Genomic DNA, 21,793 nt, shown 5'->3' with positions numbered 1-21,793 from the left:
TCTGCCCGTCCTCCCTGCCTCCCTCCCGGTGCAGGGCTCACTCTCTGCCCGCCACTCTCACGGTGCGGAGCTCTCTCTCTGCACGCCACTCTCACGGTGCGGGGCCGCACGGGTCGGCCTCGGGACGCTGTGGGAGCAGGAGCAGGGCAGTGATGGTTCCCCTGTGCTCCCCACCTCGAGTGCTGTGCCCGGCTCTGGGCACAAGTCAGGAGGGGCATTCAGGGAGTGGAGAGGGTCCAGAAAAGGAATGGAGCTGGGGAATGGTCTGAAGGACATATGCTACACAGACTGGCCAAGGGAGCTGGGGGTGTTTAATCTGGAGAAAAGGAAGCCAGGGGGATCCATTTTCACCCTCTAAAACTCCCTCGTGACAGGAGGTTGTAGGCAGCTGTGGGCCAACCTCTTCTCCCAGGCAATAAATGACAGGGCAGGATGACAGAGCCTTAAACTGTGCTGGGTAAGTTCACATTGGACATCAGGAAGAATTTTTTCACAGAAAGGACAATTACATTGGAACGGGCTTCCCCAGAGAGGTAGTGGAATCACCATTCCTGGAGCTGTTAAGGAAAAAGACTGGATGTGACACTCAGTTGAGATGGTGATGCTGGGTCACAGGTTGGACTCGATGATTTCAGAGGACTTTTCCAAAAAACTGATTGTGTGGTTCTCCTGCTGGGCTTTGTCCAAACATAGTGCCCTGCCCTCTGCAGTGGCCTGGACAGGGATCTGTGCTGTGTGAGACACTTATGCCAGAGAGAACAATACTGTCACTAAAGCTGTTTCGCACTATTCCACCTCAAATCACCTTGGCTACATTCTTGCCCTCCTGCCCAGGCCCCTAATACAACAAATATAGAATTGTTAATGTGGCCCTGACAGGGCTTATGTTCAAAATCACTTGGTTTTTCTGCTTTTGGCACAACAACTTGCTCATGTATTAAATGTCTGTTTATTTCTCACCCATACCTGAACCCATCAACCCAGAACACTCAGAGATTTTACAGTATTGCAGTTACTCTTTACAGAACAGGCCCAGTGGATCTCTAGTAGCAATAAATCCAGAACCACGTCCCATCTTTGGTGGTCTAAGTGTTCAGATCTGGGCTCCCCTCAGATGACAATGCTACATGACAGCACAAATATGGCCATCTCCAAATTCCCAAACTCTTCCAGCAAGTACAACATTCTGCATAAAAATAAAATCCTAAAACTGATTAGAGGTCCATTTCAAACTGGTTTTGATGCTGAGTACAAAACACAATTCTTGGCTATGAACTGAACATTTTTCAGCTTCCAGGATGATACCAAACCAACATGCAAGGAAATTTTCAGGAGGAACACAGTGCTTCTCCAAAATACTGCGGGAGACACAGTAAAAGAACATCCTCTGCAGTCTCTATCTGTGGAGCTCTGTGGAAATGAGGAAGATAAAATATTCCAGTAGCAAAACTGCTAATTGCACAACGATTGGTGGGTTTAAAACTTTAAGAAATCAAAAATAAGCATTAGAAGTTTCAGTTCTGACTGAAAACACCTGCCACATAAACCACTGGCTCCAGATAGTAAGGAGAGGTGCTAACACACAACTTCCCAACACCCACACCCAGTGAGTGTCCCTGGGAACACCAGACAGGCAGGTCCTGTGTTATTTGACCATGCCAAACCTGTACCTTTGGCTTATTCAAGGTGAGAAACCATTATCCAGGCACCCTCAGCAGCAAAGCCTCCTGCTGAGCACTCCTTCAGCCTTCAGCAAGCATCCTTCTTGCGAGAGAAGTAAAAATCTATCCCTCTGTCCTTGTACTGTGCTGGTCCCCTCTTGCTGGCCCTGGGATGGGGACTTCCTCCCTGTGGCAAATGACAAGGAACAGTGAGATATTTACTGATGCTGCAGAGTGGATTTGGTCACATCCAGGAGAATGTGCACATGGAACTTCTGCCTCCCAAGTTCACTCAAAAAGGCAGGAAGGCCTGACAGGCACTGCTCTAGGCTGGGATTTAGGATACCAGGGTTTCTGGTAAGGTGAGCTGGGAAAGTTGATCAAAATTGAACTTCCCTCTGATGGAGAAGCTTTTTGGCTTCAATTTTATCACTGCCTCAAACTGGTGTCTCACCAAGGTGCTCCTGCAGAGTCCTTTCTCTCATCCCAGGAGGTCACTAATCCAGGCCCTCCAACAGCATGGGTGAAGCAGAAAGCTTTGCTTCCACAAAACTTTCCACTCATGGCAAAGGAATCTGGCCTAAAAATTTGGTACTGCACCTTAGGATTAAAACCTGAAATGGGGGCATGCTTGATTCTTCACTGACTCGGTGCAATCCCTAAATTTGAGCCTCCACAAAGTATCCTCACTCAGGAGGAGGCAGGGTGGATGTGTGGGGGAAAGGCAAAATGCTGAACACTCTTATACACAACCCTTGGTTACATCCATTTCCTTCCATACCCACATCCTCCCAGGCAGCAGATAAAAGCCTTGACATGCTGCAGGATCAACAACTCATTCTGCCCCCATTTTAAAGAGAAGATACACTCAAAAAGCAAAGTGCAAGGAGCAGTTCCTATATTTACAGGTCTTGCTGACTCCAGTTTGGATGCACTCAAGAAGGAAGTTGGTTGTTTTTACTTCTAGCTCCTGAACAGAAAGGACAGAACAATCCAGAGAAACTGGGTTGTTTCTCTTCTGTTCACCTGTATTGGGGGTGGTCACACCAGTGGAGGTCCTGGAGAAACCCCATCCCTCTGGTGGGGCTGCCAGGGCATGGGAAGATGCTCAGAAGGACATGCTGTGGCTAAGCCCTGCTGACTATACAAGGGACAGAGAAGCAGCAAAAATTGACATCACAGAATCACAGAATAATGAGGTTGGAAGAGACCTCTAAGATCATTGAGTCCAACCTATGCCCTGACACCTCAACTAGACCATAGCACCAAGTGCCATGTCCAGTCTTATATAAACACATCCAGAGATGCTGATTCTACCACCTCCCTGGGAAGAGCAGTCCAGTACTTTATTATTCTTTTGGTGAAAAACTTCTTCCTAATATTCAACCTACACCTTCCCTGACATAGCTTGAGACTGGGAAGGTATAGGTTGGATATTAGGGAAAAACTTCACCACAGCGGGTAGGACAGAGAGCTAAATAATCCTGGCTGTACAGTACGTGCTGTGATGCAATGTGAGCTTGCATTAAAAGAACTTTTTTCCCTTTAAACCAGAGAAAGAAGAGCAGAACACACAGAGACTGATCCAGAGCAGCCCCTGGAGCCTCCCAGCCCATCCCAGCCCTCCCAGTACTCACAGGCCTCTGGTGGATGTGTCGGCTCCACTCTGGGGCTGTCACCACGGGCTGTGGGTAGGTCTCACCCAGAGTTACTCCTGCCTGGGAGAGAGCAGCACTGCTCAGTGCCCAGGGGGTGTGGATGTCTGCTCCCTTTAGGCCCTGCAGCTCTGGCACCCACAGCCTGACATAATCCCCCTGCAAACAGAACCAACAGGACAGGATCCATTCAGTGACAATCCCTAAGTGCTTCCCAGCAAGGCTCTTTGTCAGTGGGAAAGAGAGGAGCCAGATTTCCAGGCTTAGCCCCATTTGCTAAATCCTCCACCCAGAATTAGTGCTTAAAGAGAGACCTGGAGCTCTTCTCCCATGCTCACACTGCAGGCACAGGAGGGAGGCAAAGGTTTTCATTTTCAGCACTGTTCATCTGTCCTGTTTAGGACATCCTGAAATGAAGTCACCCCCAAGAAGTTTCCTGTGACTGAAGGAAAATAGGATGGCTAGCTCAGCTGCACACTCTTGTACTCCTAATCTCTCCTATTAACTCTACTGTTGTACCCTCTACTAGGACTAATTTCTGATTTCTTGTTAAATCTTGCCAGCTACAGTGCCAAAAGGCAACAGCACAGCCTGATGTGAAGCTAAGGAATAGTGTGGAAACAGGGAATGCAGTTTGGCTAAGCACATGGAAAGTATCAGTGCTACAATGCCCAATGGGCAGGAAGAATGAGAGGTAGAACTTCATGATATTAGAAGGCTAATTTATTACTTTATTATACTATATATCACACTAACAAGAGCTATCACTAACTAACTAGAAAACCTGTGACTCTGCCCAAGAGTCTCAACACACACACATGGATACAATTGGTCAACAAATCCAAAACATCATCATCAGAATCCAATCAAGCAATCACCTCAGGTAAACAATCTCCAGAACACATGGGCACAAACACAGGAGCAGAAAATGAGATAAGAATTATTTTAAACTTTCTTTTCTCTGCTTCTCTCTCAGCTTCTCTCAGGAAAATCCTGAGAAAGCTAAATCTCTCTCTGTTTAGAGGACATGTGAATACCACAAAAAAAGGCAATTTATCTGCAGTTTCAGAAAGGACAGTCAGAGGAGTGATAGGTTTCATCTACTCTTCAGCACCTCTCAAGGAATGGTTCTGTCTCTCAGGTAACTCCTGAGTTCTCCAAGCAGCTGCTCTGTGCTCAGGGAAGCATCTGTGTCATGTTCTGATGGGATGTGGCTGTGCTTGGAAGAAATGGTGATGAAACACTTAACACACTGACCAGGGAGGGTGTGGGGACATCCCTGGGGTTGTTAAATTACATTGTCCTGTACACACCAAGGAACCTGCCTGACTGCTGGCCAGGAGACACAAGAACTGGTTGTGTATCCACACAGCATATTGATCTCCTCTGCTCCCTAGAACAGCACATGTCCTTGCCTGCCCTCACCCCTGCAAAGCAGCCACCCAAGACTCACATTCCCATCGTAATCCAGGCCTTGTTTGATCATGTTAAACTTCCTGTTCTCCCGTGGGTCGTTGCCAATGCCAGCGCTGTATAACCAGTTGCCATAATTGCTGCAAACATCATAATCCACCTTGAGAACAGAGGGAGAAAACTGTCAGAAGAGCTGGGCTGGCCCTTGGTCAATCTTCTCATCCATTCTTTAGCTCAGGGGGAAAATTCCTTGCATGGGATTCACTCTAGCCAGACTGGGGTGGTCAGAGCTCCCCCATGCTGGTACAGGCATCTGGCTCAGGAAAGGACCTGCATGGCTGCTTTTTAGCCTGGGATCAGCTTCCCAGACTACTACAGATCATGATCCTTAGGTCAGAAAACACATAATACTCCAACTAAAGTCCTTCCCAGTTTACTTCCTTTTAAAGGAAAATCTTTCTCTTTCTGCCACAATTTGGCAGACTTCACAAGTAGCCACAGCATTTAAATGCTCATATTCCAAAATAAAGTATTCAAATATGAGAGAAAATTCTTTCTGACCAGTTACCCAGACACCACACATTGCCAAATCATCTCTGCTGATCCTACTAGGCAGTCTGGAGAGAAGTCTAACTCAGACTGTGCAGACAAACCACATAGTTTATATGAGGATGCAAACAATACAAACACTGCAGTTTTCCCCCATTGTCAAGTTATTCCTTCTCTAAACAAATAAAAACTCTCAAGGATGCTTATATAAAATGGAGCAGGGCTTTTGAAACAAGCACAATTGAGAGCAGAAGATGATCCCATCTGAGTGCTCTTCAGCTGGGCAGGGTGGCTTAAATCCAACATCAGAAGTTTTCCAGTTGTAGGACAATCCAAACCCTGCTCAGGAGGGGAGTGGAAGAGATAGCAAGGAGGGTTTGGGATCTCTGAGCATTCCTAGGGGTGTCTGTGCTGCAAAAGCAGCAGCTGTGACAAAAAGAGTTGGTTCAGTGCTGTTCTCTTCTCCCTTTACCACAGCCACAGCAGCAACCAGTCCACAGAGAGATGTTTCCAAGATCTCAAACTCTCCTTGGAGTGAGGAGCTCAATGCTCCAGGACGGCAGAAGGCTCAGGGAATGGGCTCTGCCAGGCTGCCCTTTCTCTGCAGAGCCAGTGAGTGCTGGGGTCAGGGTGAGCAGCCAGCTCTGCTCCCTGTGCACCAGGCTTCCCCTTCCCAGCTCACTTCCTCCAGCTGGTGAGATAAGGAGGGGAGAAAGATGCCATTGGAGGCCTGATTGTGTGATTAACATGCAGGAAAGCCTGTGTGGGAGGTGAGGGCAAATCCAAGGGGGCCTGGAGGAGGCAGGCTCATTTCCCCCTCAGCCTTGCCCCTTCCTGGCATTCTCTTCTGTTTGTTTCTCTGCCTTTCCTTGGGGCCCTGACCCTGGGAATGAAATCAATGAAGTCAGAGCTGAGATATTATCAGTTCAGGACACCAGTGGTCTCTGGCCTTTCCCCTGGCTCCAGCAGGCTGCAGAGAGCTCATGCCTCAGTTTCCCTGCCTGTCTGGTGTGGATGGCACACACAAACACTTGGTGGGCCTTTGCTGGCAGTACTGGAGATGAAACAGGCATTGCTTTCCTTTTTATAGAGGCAAGTGAGACCAGTTTCAGTTCTGTACTGGCCTCTACCTTCTACAGGCATGTGTTCCCCACCAAGCTGATGTCTCCTGCGTGCAGCTCTGGGGATGCCACCACAGCTGTGTGACACAAGATGGGACCAAAGAGCACAAGGATCAGCCTGTGCCACACCAACCTACAGTGACCATCAGCACCTGAGGCTTCCCTTGGTGAAAGGGTCAGTGCAGCACACTAAATTCTGCTTCCAGCAAGGCTGGCATTCATGTCCTTAGGAATAAATATAGATAACACAGGCAGCATCTTTCTACTGTGAGACCTTCCAGGTCTTCCTCACTTGTGGAAGGCTCTTGCTTTCATCTGGAAAAGCATCACTGCATGGAGCTCCCCAAACCCCTTTCTGGAGGATCCTGAAGCCTCGCACCATGTTGTTGTCCAAGCCCACTGTTGCTCACAGCACTGGTATGGGAGAGCACCCAGATTTTCCTCCTGCAGCCAAAGCCATGTCAGAGCTCAGCTCCAAGGAAGTTTTAAAAAAAATACATTCACAAAAAAATCTCTTTTAACTGCAGATATTGGCAAGGCAACTGGGCTTTCTCTGCGCATCCAGCACTCCAAGTGAGTGGGAAGTTTTCTGATTGCCAGTTGCCTCCTGTATCCCACAGATAAGACCTTTAATGTGAGGCTGATGTGAATATTTGGCCTTTTTCAGTCAGTACCATGAGAATCCATGGGGACTGGGGTCAGAAAAGTGACCCAGCCATTTAACTGAGCTCACACAGCTGCTGATGGATATATGAGAGGAACTGGTGCTCCAGTTGGCAGGGAGGCCTGCAACAGCCCAGAATGAAGAAGGATGCCTCCAGCCAGGGTGGAGCTCAGTGGAAGCTGATCCAGCCATTGTCCCTGCTTGCCTGTGCTTGTCTAGCTGGCTCCCAGTCCACAGCCACCAATGCACACTGTGCCAGCACACACTGCTTTCCATGTTCTATTTCTGGGCCACCCTCCTCCCCAGCCTCTGGGGTGAGCAAATCAGAGCATTGTCAGCATAATTCATGTTTGAAAGTTTTTGTCAAGTGCAACAGATCTCTGGCAAAAACCCTGCACAGGGGATCAAAACTTACTGCAAACCTCCTAGCTGCATTTTTGTTGGTGGCAGCTCCAGTGTGGCAAAATTCCTTTTACTTAGGAGAGCTTTGGGAAGCTCACACCCTGCAAAAAGTATCTACAGAGTCTCGTATCAGCCTGAAAATTATTCATCATCACCTGTACCCTTTCTTATAAATCAGGGCTGTCCTCCTGCCTGTCATTAAACTCATTAAAGGGCCCAGTCTTACCAGCAGGTATTCAAACCATTCTGCCCCCATCCTCCAGTCCAGCCCCAGGTCCTTGGTGAGGAAGCTGGCAACGTTCTGCCGCCCTCTGTTCGACATGAAGCCCGTGGCACTCAGCTCCCTCATGTTGGCATCCACAAAAGGAACCCCAGTTCTGCCCTCTGCAGAGACAAAACACAGCACTGGGGTATCAGGGTGCTTTTGGGCACTCATAAACCAGCCTGTGCTCATGTATTCACAGCCATTTCCACAACAGTGCCAGGGCACAGCAGCAGGGAGAGATTTCAGTGTGGTTTAGCTGGAGTGCAGCCACTAAGATCCACTGGAAATTAAATTAATACTGAAAATTAATCTGGGGAGTTAAGTTTTGGCAAGAAGAAAAAAGAAAAGTACAGAAAAACCTCAGACTGGAAAAACAATCAGGTGGGTTGCAGGGAATTTTGCAGAGTAAAATAAATATGCAGACAATAGTGAGATGGGCCAAGAACAGATAGATTCTTGACAGGTGACTTACAGAGGGATGTACTGGACAAATCCCCCAGGGTTAGTACCTGAAAAGCAGAGTTTGTCTGTTGTTAAGGAAAAGATTTACTGTGCCTGGATGATTTATTTTATCCTGTGTGCAAATGGGTACACGTGGCATTAACACGAGAAAAGATACAGGTGTGTACTGCACTGATTCTAATACTTTAATCTGTTTGTCCCTCCAAGTCTTGAGATATTATGCCTGCTATTCATGTTACAGCAACAAAGTTGTAACAGCTCAAGAAAAAGCTGTGGGATTACAAAACATGACTTAGATTTAGTCTAAATCTGTTTTAACCTTGTAATCAAAAGCAAACAGAACCAAACACAGCAGGCATGGCAAGCTAATATTGATAAGAAGGGCTGGTCAGCCTCTGTGTGACTCAACAGAAGGGACCAGCAGGTCACAAACACTCCCTCCTGGGCAGCAAAATCTCCCTGCAGTGCACCTCACAAAGCAGGGTCACCCTGTGGGCTGCTCAGTGTCAGTCTGGGAAGGGAGGCCACACACATTCATAGCCTGGTGATGCCAGTTTAAATGCCAGCCCTGGCCATGCTGGCAGCTCCCCTACACAGACCTGATCAGGGTTAGGGCACTGTGAGCCCCAACAGACAGCTGGAGAACAAAACACAGCCAGCCAAACCTCAGGTTCCTACTGACCTTTCCAACAGCTGAAGAGCTGAAGGTCCTTTTTCCAGGGGATCTCTTTACTTTGAAGCCCTGTGGAGGAAAATAATGACCTGCTGATGAAGAAATACTGACACAGGCAGTTACTTAGACCACAACACAGCCAGGGGAGCTTGGCTGACACAAGGAGTGAGGGTGAAGCCTCTCATGCCATCACAAACAAACCTTCTGCACAGGTTTAGAGATGATCCATTCCTCCCCTCCAGTGTTGCAAAGGGGTGTCTTTGGCACACAGAGGGTGCTCAAGCCCTAATAAATATTGTTTATTCGTTTTGCTGATGTTTGCCTTTTTTTCCTTTTTTAATTAAAAATTGCTCAGACCTCACAAGTGGACAGAGATGTGCTCTGGCCCACGTGTGCTCTGGTATTTTCTTTTTCAGCTTTACTCCAGGACAAAGTTTATGTGAAATCTATTTCTGCAGTAGGTACTACACCCAGAATTACCTGGCAGAAGCCCCAGGTAACACTTTGCCCCTGCAAATGGAATGGGAACAGATGAGGGGGAAGATTTCATGTTTGCAGGATGCAGTGGCAATTACAGCCCGCTGTGCAATGCAGCAGAGGCAGCAGGGACAATGCAGCTCTAGCTACAAACACTCCAGATCAGGCCCCCAGTGGCACCCAATGCCATCAGAACAGCCACACAGGCCTGGCAGATGTGACACAGACCCTGACGGAGATGTGTCCCTCTGGATGCCAGGCAGGCTGCCCTGGAGCATCTACGCCAGGGCTGCATGCCCTGCAGAGCAGCTTCCCCAGCACAGGCATCACCTGCAGGGTCTCCTGACACAGGGACTGGCCATTTGCTGTGTACTGAGTGCTCAGATCCCATTTCACAGGCACACTCCTGTCACTGGGGCTGGAGCCAGATCTCAGTCTGATTCCTGTGTAGTGCAGTATCTGGTTTCTTGGGATTCACCCTGCTGGGTCAGTTCCTGCTCTGTCCCAGGCCCTCTGGAGAACTCAGGCAAGCCTGAGGCCTGGATTCTGCTGAAAGGTGGAATGTCTCTGGAAACAGCATCTTCACTCTCCTTGTGCTGCTGTTTCCCACAGACATATGTCAATAAATACTCCCTGTATCTAATCAGATTTGGGGATCAGTGTCCAGCACTGTGGTGCTGAGGCATTTCTGTGCTAACAGAGAGCTCCCAGCAGCATCCCAGGGTGGTGACACAAGCACCATGAGAAGAACATTTGTACAACTTAATGCCAACAGCTATTGTATTTGTTGGGAATGCCCCAACAAAGGCAGGAATGATGAATCTGACTCCATGTTCTCAGAAGGCTAATTTATTATTCTATAATACTATACTATATTAAAGAATACTATACTAACTATACTAAAGAATACAGAAAGGATACTTACTAAATGCTATAAAGATAATAATGAAAACTCGTGACTCTTTCTAGAGTCTTGACACAGCTTGGCCCTGATTGGCCAAAGAGCCAAAACAACTCACAGCAGAATCCAATGGAACAATCACCTGTGGGTAAACAATCTCCAAACACATTCCACATGAGCACAACACAGGAGAAGCAAATGAGATAAGAATTGTTTTCCTTTTCTCTGAGGCTTCTCAGCTTCCCAGGAGAAAAATCCTGGGTGAAGGGATTTTTTCAGAGAATGTGAATGCTACAAACAGCCTCTTCTCTTACTTTCCCTGTTGTAAGAGAGGACCTGACCCTCCTAAATGTGGTGATCCATACACACCTCTTAATGAGAAAATCCTTCTGCCATACTTCAGGGCCACAAACCGAAAGTAATCCCTCCACAGCAGTTCAAACAGGACCCTGAAACACAAAACCATCTCAGTGTTTCACTGTGGCTCAGATATGATAACTGAACAAAGATTTTGCTTCCATACAACCCACCATTAACACTGTGGAGTTTATTCACAACAAGGGTATTGGGAGAAATTATGAGGAGGACTCCACTGATATCAGAAGGCTGATTAATTACTTTATTATACTATATTATATTTATATATATATATATACTTTATATATATAGTATATATAATATATACATACTTTATATATATTATATATAATATATATAGTATATATACACTTTATATATACTATGTATATATAATATATGTATATACAGTATATATAATATATATATAATATATATATACTTTATTATACTATATTCTATATATATATATATATATATTATTCTATGCTGTATTACACTATATTACATTACATCTAAACTGAATCTGCCAAGCACTCAACTCTGCACACACTGCACAGAATCTCGTGACTGTCACTGACAGTCCCAACTCACACACACACACACACTTGGCCCTGACAGACCAAGGAACAAAACACCATCACTGTGGGTAAACAATCTCTACATTGCATTTTACTTTTGCACAAACACAGGCAAAGCAAATGATAAGAATTGTTTTTCCTTTTTCTGAGGTTCAGAGAATGTGAAACCCAGAAATATTCTTGGGAAGAATTGTGCCTTGCTTTTCTCTGTGAAGAGAAATGTGGTGACACAAGGGATTTCAGGGATCTTCCCTGTGACAGCAGTTCTCTCCCCAAGCCTGTTTGCCCGGCTTACAGGGAAAGCAAACTCTGCATGAATCACTTGGGAAGCTTTCCTTAGCTCACGTGCAGGAGCAGAGTTTCAGGAAACGTGTTCCTCCTCCATCCCTGCTGGGGTGTAATTCTCCCCAGAGCACGGCGAGGGCCTGACTGAGCTTCACACTTCCGCAGGAATGAGCACATCAGCACATTCCTGAGAGCTTTGTGTTGATTTATTTGTGCTGATTTAAGCAATTACCTTGGCAAGGGACTCTAAGACACCTTTCAAAACTGGTTTACAGTGCTCAAGCCCATTAGATCAGGTGCTAGGCCCATGGAAAAAAAGGACAGTTTTATATAACGTCTTTTATATAAAAAGAGCTTCTTATAAAATGATGGCACATCAACCTCAGAAACCTGCTTCAACTCTATGCCATATGGGAAGCACTCTGCTCAGCTGATTTTTAGGCTGACAAGATCCTTCTGGATAATCTGGTTACAGAACAGAATCACAGAATTAGGGAATCAGGGTGGAAAAGACCTCTGAGACCATCCAGGCCCAGCTCTGACCAAACACCACGGTGTCAACCAGACCATGGTACCAAGTCCAGTCTTTCCTTAAATACCTTCAGGGACAGTGACTCCATCATCTCCCAGGGAAATCCACCCCCAAATCTAATCACATCCTTTCAGAGAAGAAATTCCTCCTAATATCCAACACGAACAGGACACTGTCTAAATCCTAAAAAGCAGTGTCATAACACTGAGGTTTGATGTGCAGCCACCATGACCTGTACTTCATTGTACAACTGACTTCCTGGGAGCTTGACAGCTTCATTTTTGTAATTACTGAACACTTTAAAATGCTAAAATCACCATGGCATGCCAGCTGCCAGCAGGCTGGCTGACTGTAAGATGGAAAACAAGAGTATGTTCATTTCTTGAAATCTTTCCTCTCTTAACTGCCTTTGAAGTAAAAAAAAAAACCAAAACCCCAAACATACACTTCATGGGTGTTGATATTTTATCTGTAATTTGAATTTTAATGAAACTGAGCATTTTGGCCAGAATGGCTGGCAGTGTTCTGCCTGTTCCTCACCAACCACTGTGCTGTTTGACATGTTGCAAATGTCACAAACCAAAATGAATATTTAGTTCTAGAGTTTTCACAGACATTATGGTTTGGGATTTTTCCCATCCAGGTCTAGTGTCAGGCCAGGCTCTACCATGACCCTGTTTCTCTATCAGAGCTCCAGGTTCTGATTCACAGTGTCTGGGCAGAGCTGAACAAGTTCAAGGCCAGCCCAGGGATGGATGAACTGAGAGGTGAGGAGGAGCATGGGTGACAGGATGGGATGCATTAAACCCAGATCCCAGTGCCCTCTTCCCCTCTGCTCTGATGTGCTGGTCATGGCCAGGTAGCTGAGCAAACACAGAGCCACTTGCTGGACTTGTGGCCATGGGACCTTCAAACACCATGAGATTTACACAAATCACAGTCACTGAGATTTTGGGCTCATATCCTGAGTCTGAGAAACCCTTTGGGTTTTATTTGTAAACTATTCCTCCTTATTTAGCCCATAAGAACATAGAGATGGATGGTGCTGATTTGCTGAGATTGTTTTCAAAAATCATGAACCAAGATTTCCCAGCAATAATAATGACAACTGGCATTCATAATCTTTACTTACAAAGTGCCTAAAGCCCCTGGGTGTCAAAGACAGACTAATAAATCTGTACTGAAAGAGAACTACAGTGCAACCCAGAGGAACCAGCCAGCAGGCACAGGAAAAACAAACATTAATTACAAAGAGAGTTTACAAATCACTCTTCTGTGCATGAAATACCAGGTTCCTTTTCAGAGAAAACAAGCCATGCTGATGGTGCAAAGACATACCAGTATGTGCTCTGATTTGCTGTTCTCTCTCTCTCATACTTCTGGATCTGCTCATAGATGTATCGAGGTGAGATGCAGCCCAGAGCCAGCCTGAAAGCAGAGGAATGATGTCCTGAATGCCACACAGCACTGACAGCTTGGTGTCAGATCAGAGGGAGCAGAGGGGCACTTTTGTGTCTAGAGTTGTTGTCTAAAAATTTTGTTCAGCTTGCAGTGCCACCCCTGACTTCCTAAATGGCTTTAGTCCAGTTGAAACTTCTCTGCAACTCTTCAAGAGAGAGAATTCCCTTCCAAGAATTAAGATACTCTCCTTCCTGGAGTATGACTGTTACAGGAGTCTCCAAGCTATGGAGATAAATAATTTCAAGCTATGGAGATAAATAATTTTACTCAAGTTTGACAAGTTTTGCCTAAAAGATTTAACAAACCCAATGACACACCCAGAAAAGAATCTCAAATGTCATCCTCTGCATCACATGTTCTACCTGCCCTTTGACCACAAACCTCCTTATCCTATGCCCAGGGCTCCTTTTCCTGCAGAACCTCAGTGGCTCATTTGAGCAACCACACAAGGTTAAGTGACTGCTGAAAATCTGAGCCCCGGCAGGAAAACTAGGGAATAAAAGTCTGCTCTGGCATTTCAACCCACTGGGCCCTTCCATTTGTTCCAAATCAGTGCTGTTGCCAAGACAGGAAAGAACTTGCAGACTCCAGCCCCATCATACAGGGTGATCAAGAACAGATTTTACTTTGCTTTTCCTAGAAATGCATTTTACTGCCATTTCCACCACAGCTTGTGGAAACACTGGATGTTCTAATGAATTGGGGAAAACAGAAAGAAAGACTTTGAGGAGTTTTCCTTTAATTGCTGATTAGCTCTAAAGGCCAGCATGAGATGGGAATGACTGGCTGCAAGCTGAACTGCTCTGATGTTGATTATGTGACAGAAGAACATTTTGGGACAGGCAGATCAGAACTGTTTGCTCTGAGCAAATGGCCAGCTTGGAAAAACTCAAGTGGAGGCCACAAATAACAAACTTCCACAGAGCCAGCAGTCCTGGGATCCCAAAGTGCCAGCAGATGGAGCCATCCACTGCAATCATCACAGCACAAAGCTCGCTGGAAATTAAATCCCAACCTGTAACAGCCTCTGAAATTTGGTTCTCATTGCAATTCTGTTGGGAGAATCCAGATGCTCTCAGTTTAGGCTGAACTGGGCTCTGCTGCTGCTTCAATTCCAGTCTGGAATTAACTCTGCCTCTTCCAGCACCAGGGACTAAAGCCCCTAATTAAAAATCAAAATATTTACCCACACAAAAGATCCTTCCCTATAGGAATAATCAGAAGTGTCTCTTCACCCTGCAGTGAGGTGGGGTGACCTGCCCTAAACTATTGAGGAAACCAGGATTAGGCTGAAGCTGTGTTGCCTCCCTGCCTTTCCGTTCCCACACAAAGCAGCACGAAGGCAAATGCTGAGTCCCTCCTGCTCCCTGTCCCCTCTGTGCTCCCAGCACAGTTCTGCCTCACTGCAGCAGTTCCAGGGAAGTGCAGCCTCAGAGCTGCTATACCACCATAAAAAGGGCCAAAGGAACCACACCTAGACCCCTACCCATGCCCAGCAGCACTCAGCAGACAGGTAACATCTGTTTGGGATGGAAGCAAAAAAGGATTTTCCAGTCTCAACAAAAATCTTTACCATGGCGCGAATTTCGTGGAGTAATCCATCCCCACCAGCCCATTCCGAGTCTCCTTGTAAGAAGCAACCAGATTCTGTGAGAGCAAAAGAACAAAAGGTTTCAATACTTTACAAGCAACTTGCTAAATGTTCTTTCCTTGTGCAGCCAGAGCCATCTGGCAGGGCTGGGCTCCCTCTCACGGCTGCCTGCAAGGATTGCACAGCTGCCAATTCCTGCCCCCAGCACACAGGCAGGAATCAGGCCAGCAATCTTCATTGCAGCTCTGGGGTGTGTCACAAGCTGTGCTCTCTGCTCCAGCCCACAGCACCTTTCTATCCACAAGCACTGTGCACCTGGCTGTGCTGCTCCCTGCCCAGCCCCATCTGATTCTGCATCAGAAACCCACTGAAAAGCACCAGTGGAATTGGGAGCCTTGTGGCTGCTTGTTTGGGGGTTATAGAACCAGTGGGACTGTTACTCTTAAAATAAAAAGGTTTAATTTCTTGTGTTTTCTACCTTATATACTCTTAATAAAGTGTAATTTTAAGTCATTAACTACATTACAACAATTTATTATATTTACTGATGCAAAACAATTAGTGTTAATATAATTAGTAAAAGTTTTACAAAAATTTAATAAAGCACGTATACACATCTACATCACGTAGTCTAGCTTACAAAAATTTTTATGTATCTTTTCTAATCTAGTCTCATGCTAACAACCTTGTCTTCTTATTTGCTATAGATACACTCAAAAATCATCAATTGTTATTTCTTCTATTAACTTTACTTACTCTTCTATCAACTTTACTTACAAACCAACTATGAAACCCCTCCATATGTGACAGCCCCCAGCACTCAGCTGCAGGAACCCTGACCACTGATGTTTCTGTGCCCACATTTACAGCAGGAGGCAGATCTTCCATGTTCTGAGCACTCCATGGACAATGCAGAGGACATAGGGAAGACCAACCTCTCCTTGATCACCTTCACTGCACAGGTTACAGCTGCTAAAGGCTGTTGTAGCTCAATATTTGCATTACAAAAAAAAAAGAAGGAACAGGTTTTCCAGCTCTGATTATATTAATGCTTGACCAAGAGCAAAAACTATGCCCACTTGTACTCATTTTGGTTGGGATGGAGTTAATTTGCTCCATTGCAGCTAATCTGGGGTTGTTTTGGATTTGAGCTGAAAACAGTGCAGAGAACACACCAATGTTTTCCTTACTGCCTGAGCAGCCTCAAGGCCTTTTCTGCTTCTCTCACCACCCCACCCTGAGTAGGCTGGGGGTGCACAAGGATTTGGAAGAGGACACAGCTGGGACAGCCGACCCCAGCTGACCCAAGGGTGTTTTAGACCATATGATGTCATGCTCAGCACATAAAGCTGGAAGTCAGGATGTTTGGAGTGATGCCATTGGTCTTCTCAAAGAACTCTGATGGAGCCCTGCTTTCCTGGAGATGGCTGAACACCTGCCCACCGGTGGGAAGAATTAAATTAATCCTTACCTGGCTTTGCCTGTGCACACAGCTTTTGCTTTCCCTATTAAATGGTCTTTAACTCAACATTAAAGTGACTTTTCTCATTTTAATCCTTCTGAATCTCTCCTCCATCTCACTGGCAGGAACTGAGGGAGCAGCTGCTGTAGGGCTGAGCTGCCTTATGGGGTTAAACCAGGACAGTGCTCCCCAAAAGCAAAGGAATGCAGCAATTTGGGAAACATAGCTGAAAGATGCCCTGAGGGCTGTCCCACACCACACTTTTAACCCATCTCAGCTGGAGAGGTGTTCCCTCCCTTTATCCAGAAAACTGCTTGGGGTCTGATGCTGTTGGAAATCAGCATATCTACCTTTGAATTCAGACATGGCAAATTCAAGACAGTTCCTCAAACTAGACCAGAAAGAAATTCAAAAACCGTCTGACAACATGCAGTCAGCAGGAGCTTCACTCCACCAAAGCAAGGAAACAAATAGTAGCTGTCATTATTGGCTGCATGGTTTTAAACCAGACTACAGAAACCTCCTACTATTTACAACTGCAGGCAGAACTTGGGTCAGCTGTTCCTCACCCCAGTTGCAATTCCAGCCCCTCAGGCCACTTTTCACTCCTCCAAAACAGAGGAACTACATTGCTGATGATGTGGGACATTAGCATAGAAGGAACAAATCAAGGTAAAGCAGCTAAAAAATTTTGTCCCAAGTCCCAGAAGTTAATGGAAAAAATACTTCAGAAAGATGGCCAGTAAACTAGGTTCCTAAGTATTTGGTTACATTCCCCAGTCCCAGATGACTTCTTTTTGGTCTAGTTTGTCTCTCTAAAAAACTGAAATAATCCTAATTCCCTCCTTGGTCAAGTTTTATATGGGAGCTAAGGAAATATTATTAGGAAGTGAAATTGCAGCCTCACCCACTTGCACAGCCACGTGTGCAAGGGGGAGGATGTAGGCAAGGAAATGTAAGAGTTACCGTGTCCCAAAAATAATATTGCAGCCTCATCAAAGCCTGGGTCTCTCCTCCACTGCAGGGAAAGGCTGTTCTGGGATCAGTCACAGGATCTGCCACAGAAAACACCAACACCTTGTTACCCCCTGGGAAATTATCTCAAAGGCAGGGAGCTTAAAATCCAGGGATGTTCAGCAATGGGGATGTCTGCTTAAAGGGCATAAAAGATTGTGTGGTTTTCCTTTAAAATAAGGGTCATATCAAACATATTAAAAATCACTAAGGATGTTTCCTATCCATGTGCAGGGTAGGAAATTCCCACACAGGGATTTTACCTGTGTTTGCAGAGTAAGTGAACTGACGGTTAATGACAGTTTGAAGGGCAACCACTGCCTCTGTTTTGGTTCTCAGCAAGAGACATATCACAGAATCACAGAATGGTTTGGGTTGGAAGGGACATTAAAGATCATCCAAAACCAACCTCCTGCCATGGACAGGGACACCTTCCACTGTCCCTGGTTGATCCAAGCCCTATTCAGCCTGGCCTTGAACCCTTCCAGGGATGGCACATCCACAGATTCTCTGGGAACCTGTGCCAGGGCCTCACACCCTCACAGGGAAGAATTTCTTCCTCTCATCTAATCTAAATCTACTCTCTTTTAATTTGAAGACAAATATCTGTTTATTCCTGCAACTAAAGACAGATGCTTCTACAGCACCTCCCAGACTAGAAGGGCCATGATAATCCAATCATCCTTAGGGACTACATTTCAGGTATCTCTCAGGCACTAGTTGCCTCTGCATTTTTACAGAAGATTTGTTTTCTGTGACAGAATATAATATGCACTGCAAGATGTTTGGTTTAGGTACCTGATTCAGTCTGGCTGAACATCTGGAGCAGCAGGAAATTATTCACTTTGTAAAGCACATTTTTCAAAACAGACCTAAGCAGGATATTTTTAAGAACAGAATCTAAGTAAGATTTCATTAGAACAACTTCCAAATTAAGTTTTCTCACCCTTCTGCCCAAAATCCTCCATTGTAGGGATGCTCCCCTCTTGCAGCCCTGGAGCCAGAGGCTTTAGCTGATCTGGCATCTGCAGGGTTGGCCGGACCCTGGCCCCGGATTCCAGAGCTTTCCTGAAGTGGGTGTAGACATCAGGCAACCTGCAGAGATGGGAGCAGCCAGGTCACTGCCCTGCACCCCCCCACACCACACACCCCCTCCTCAGGAGCAGGATCAGCATTCCAGGCTGTCCTCTCACCTTTGTGATGCCCCTTTGAACACTGCCAGGCACAACAGGGAGATGCCCCCGGGGATAACAGCCACCAATTTCTTTCTGCTTCTGACTCAAATTGTGCCTTTTCAATTTAAGGTGTGCCCTGGTGGGGAAATCCTGAGAGCCAGATTTATCTCACCTAACTTCTGATTAACACAGCTGATGTCAGTGTAAAAATCTACATCCTCCTGGTGCCTCAAAGGAGAAAAACAGGCATTTTCATGGCCTGACTTGTCTGCCCTTATTATACACATTTTCTACAGAATACCATGAATCACTCAACTCCATCCACCACACTTCAGGTGATTACTGAGGGAGCAGTGAAGAATACACACACATCAAGGAGGGGTTGGAAGTAAATTATCTCTTAGGTCCCTTCCAACCCAAACCATTTAATGGTTCTATAAAGTTGCTTCAGGTGAAGTTTAGATTGGATATTAGGAAAAGTTTCTTCAGAGAAAGGGTGGTCAGGAGCAAGCTGTCACAAACTGTCCAGCTGTCCAAGGAAGTGGTGGAGTCACTGTCCCTGAAGGATTTAAAAGATGGGCAGATGTGGCATTGAAGGACATGGTTTATTGGTGGGCTTGGCTTAATTAATGGTTTGATTTGATGATCTTAAAGGTCTTTTTCAGCCCCTCAATGAATGGTCACACACCTTGGCTTTATACATACAGAAGCATAAATCCTACAGGTGCAGAGGGCTGAATGTGCCTGAGCGCAACAGCACTGCTCCATAAAAGTAGAAATAGATGGACTAATAGGTTCTTTCCCTGTGGGACCAGAAGACTGGGAGCCCTCCTGAGTGAGAAACACATGAGAGGTGATAGCACAGAGCAGCCCACCTGTCAATAGGCCTGAAGGGGAGGTCATCCCGATGATACAGTGTGGAGCCCCAAAACGTCTGAACCTTCACCCCGTGCTGCCCACACACCTGGCACAGCCCCTTCTCCACATCCAGCTCCTCCTGCGTGGCCTAGGGAGAACAAAAGAGTGAGGCCAGGACTGCACAAATGCAGCTCAACATGCACAAACACTCTGGTCTTGCCCTCCTCAAGCTTCTCCACATCACCTTCCTCCCTCTGCCCCATCGAGGACTCCCACGCAGGGAATCCCCATCCCAGGAACTACCCAAGGTTAACAACACCACAGCCAAGAAAGGCTCTGAACACACAGGATTTGCATCACCACTTGGTCGTGGAAGAAACCTTCACAGCATGATTTTATCTTTTAACTGTGTCACTGGAGTATTTCCCTTACCTCTTCATGGAAAACCACAGCAGTGACAGAGCCCAGCTGAGTAATCAGATCACAGACCACATCTTCCGGCTTCCCCTTCCTTACAACCAGGGTACTAAAATACAAAATAGTGCCCTGAAACAAGTTTGATGTTATTGTTATTTGTGTGCACAAGAGGTCATCATCCCAGCCCAGGCTCATGTCCTAGTTTTCTATGGAGCACAAACACTGTGTGGGGGCAGACAGACAGGATTTGACCAGCCTGCATTTTTTAGGAGCCCCTGAACACAGTCTGTAAGCCTCTGGGGCTTAGTTTGTGTCAAACACATTTCTGCCACTCTGGATGCCTTAGAAAGGATGACTGGGCACAAAGCCAGGCTGTTACCTAAAAGTGAATCTGCTTATCCTCCCACACTAAAGAGATTCAAGGGCTGGCTGATCCACCTTGTTCAGGTTTCTCAGAGAGGTTGTCCCATCCCTGGAAATATTCAAGGTAAGACTGAGCAGAGCTCTGAACCTGATCTGGCTGAAGATGTCCCCTGCTTATTGAAGGGGTTTGGACTAGATGGCCTTTAAAGTTCCCTTCCAACCCAAACTATTCTATGACTCCATGATCTTTTGCTCTGCAAAGCCAGATATTATGTGGAGGATTCTTCAGGCCCTGGTCTACCCCAGTTATGGTTCTAAAGGCAACATAAACAAGGATATCTGAGTCTAGAGCCTGGGTTTAGCAGGACAGGGCATAAGGAAATGTAACTCTCCAGTCTCAGAAGCCAGGCTCCATGCTGGTCTGTCTCAAGCCAGCTCCCAGGGAAAGCTTCCCAGGAACAAGGAAGGCTCCTGGCCACAGTGGCTACTGTAACTGCCCACATCTCAAAATTCTGCTGTTTGTGTTTCCCACTGTCAGCACTCTGGGCAAAGCACTCAGGGCTGACACTCATCACCTCAGGGGTACCTGAGAAACAAGATCCACGTGGCACAGAGCCTGGATGGCTCTTTGTCCCCCTGCAGGTGACCACAGCAGGGGCTACACACGGGACCCTGCTGTATCTAACACAAGGGCTGTGGCTCTCTGAAATATCTCTGAAATCAGCCACCACCCGAGCCCAGAGCACATGATCCGAGTCACAGCACAGGTATGTGCTGAAAGAGAATAGGAGAACAGAAATGTACGTGTTATTTGCACGGTGCTTTCTCAACTACCTTCCTTTTTTCTTGAGTGTTTCCCTCAGATCTTTCACACTTTCCAGCAAAAACCGGAGCCTGTGTGGCCCCGTCTTGGGCCAGCTGTAGCAGTGGGTGCCCAGGTAGTGCCGCGGGTCGAAGCAGTAGAGGGGAATCACAAAATCAGCGTTGTGCTGAGCCCAGTGCAGCACCTGGAAACACAGAGCGGGCCGTGAGAGCTGCCGGGGCGGGATGCAGGACAATCCCTCCCCATCCTGCCCCAAACACCAGCGCTGTCCCTGCACCAACCCGCGGCGCTCCTACCTGGTTATCGTGGGCGCGCAGGTCGCAGCGCAGCACGCAGATGGCCGTGCCCGCTGTCCCCGACATGTTCCCTCCGTGTGGCCTCTCCCACCTCACCCGGGCCGGCTCCGTGCCCCTCTGCCCGGCCCCTCATCCCGCCCTGCCGGGGAGGAGCCGTCCTGCTCCGATCCCCGTGTCCGCCCCCAGCGCATCCCGAGGGACCGGCACGTCCCGTCCCGCATCCCTGCAGGGCAGCGGCGAGCTCGCTTCCCTCGCTCCCTGTGGCTCAGCACATATGTTTTCACATATATATGAAAATATATGTCTGAATATATGTTTTCATATATATATATATG

At 46.7% G+C, this 21,793-nt stretch overlaps 1 protein-coding gene across 2 annotated transcripts; it reads right to left on the bottom strand.

Annotated features, from left to right (window-relative positions):
* Positions 1–930: 930 nt before the first annotated feature.
* On the bottom strand, positions 931–21,572 carry LOC135443005 (cryptochrome DASH-like). 2 transcript variants are annotated; one of them, XM_064703268.1, is made up of 14 exons: positions 21,459–21,572; positions 21,174–21,346; positions 19,992–20,085; positions 19,577–19,707; positions 18,473–18,621; positions 17,479–17,567; positions 15,033–15,106; positions 13,337–13,426; positions 10,613–10,692; positions 8,875–8,934; positions 7,692–7,849; positions 4,770–4,889; positions 3,299–3,475; positions 931–1,848 (listed from the first exon to the last, which is right to left on the bottom strand). In XM_064703268.1, exons 1-14 carry the CDS (start codon positions 21,522–21,524, stop codon positions 1,750–1,752), a joined length of 1,560 nt encoding a protein of 519 aa, XP_064559338.1. In that variant the 5' UTR covers positions 21,525–21,572; the 3' UTR covers positions 931–1,749. The 2 variants fall into 2 exon arrangements, with proteins under 2 accessions (XP_064559338.1, XP_064559339.1); XM_064703269.1 differs by lacking the exon at positions 4,770–4,889.
* Positions 21,573–21,793: the final 221 nt, after the last annotated feature.

This window comes from Zonotrichia leucophrys, chromosome 2 (genome assembly GCF_028769735.1).
Source record: "Zonotrichia leucophrys gambelii isolate GWCS_2022_RI chromosome 2, RI_Zleu_2.0, whole genome shotgun sequence".
NCBI classification, from domain to species: domain Eukaryota; kingdom Metazoa; phylum Chordata; class Aves; order Passeriformes; family Passerellidae; genus Zonotrichia; species Zonotrichia leucophrys.
This window is presented reverse-complemented; position numbering and strand designations above follow the sequence as displayed.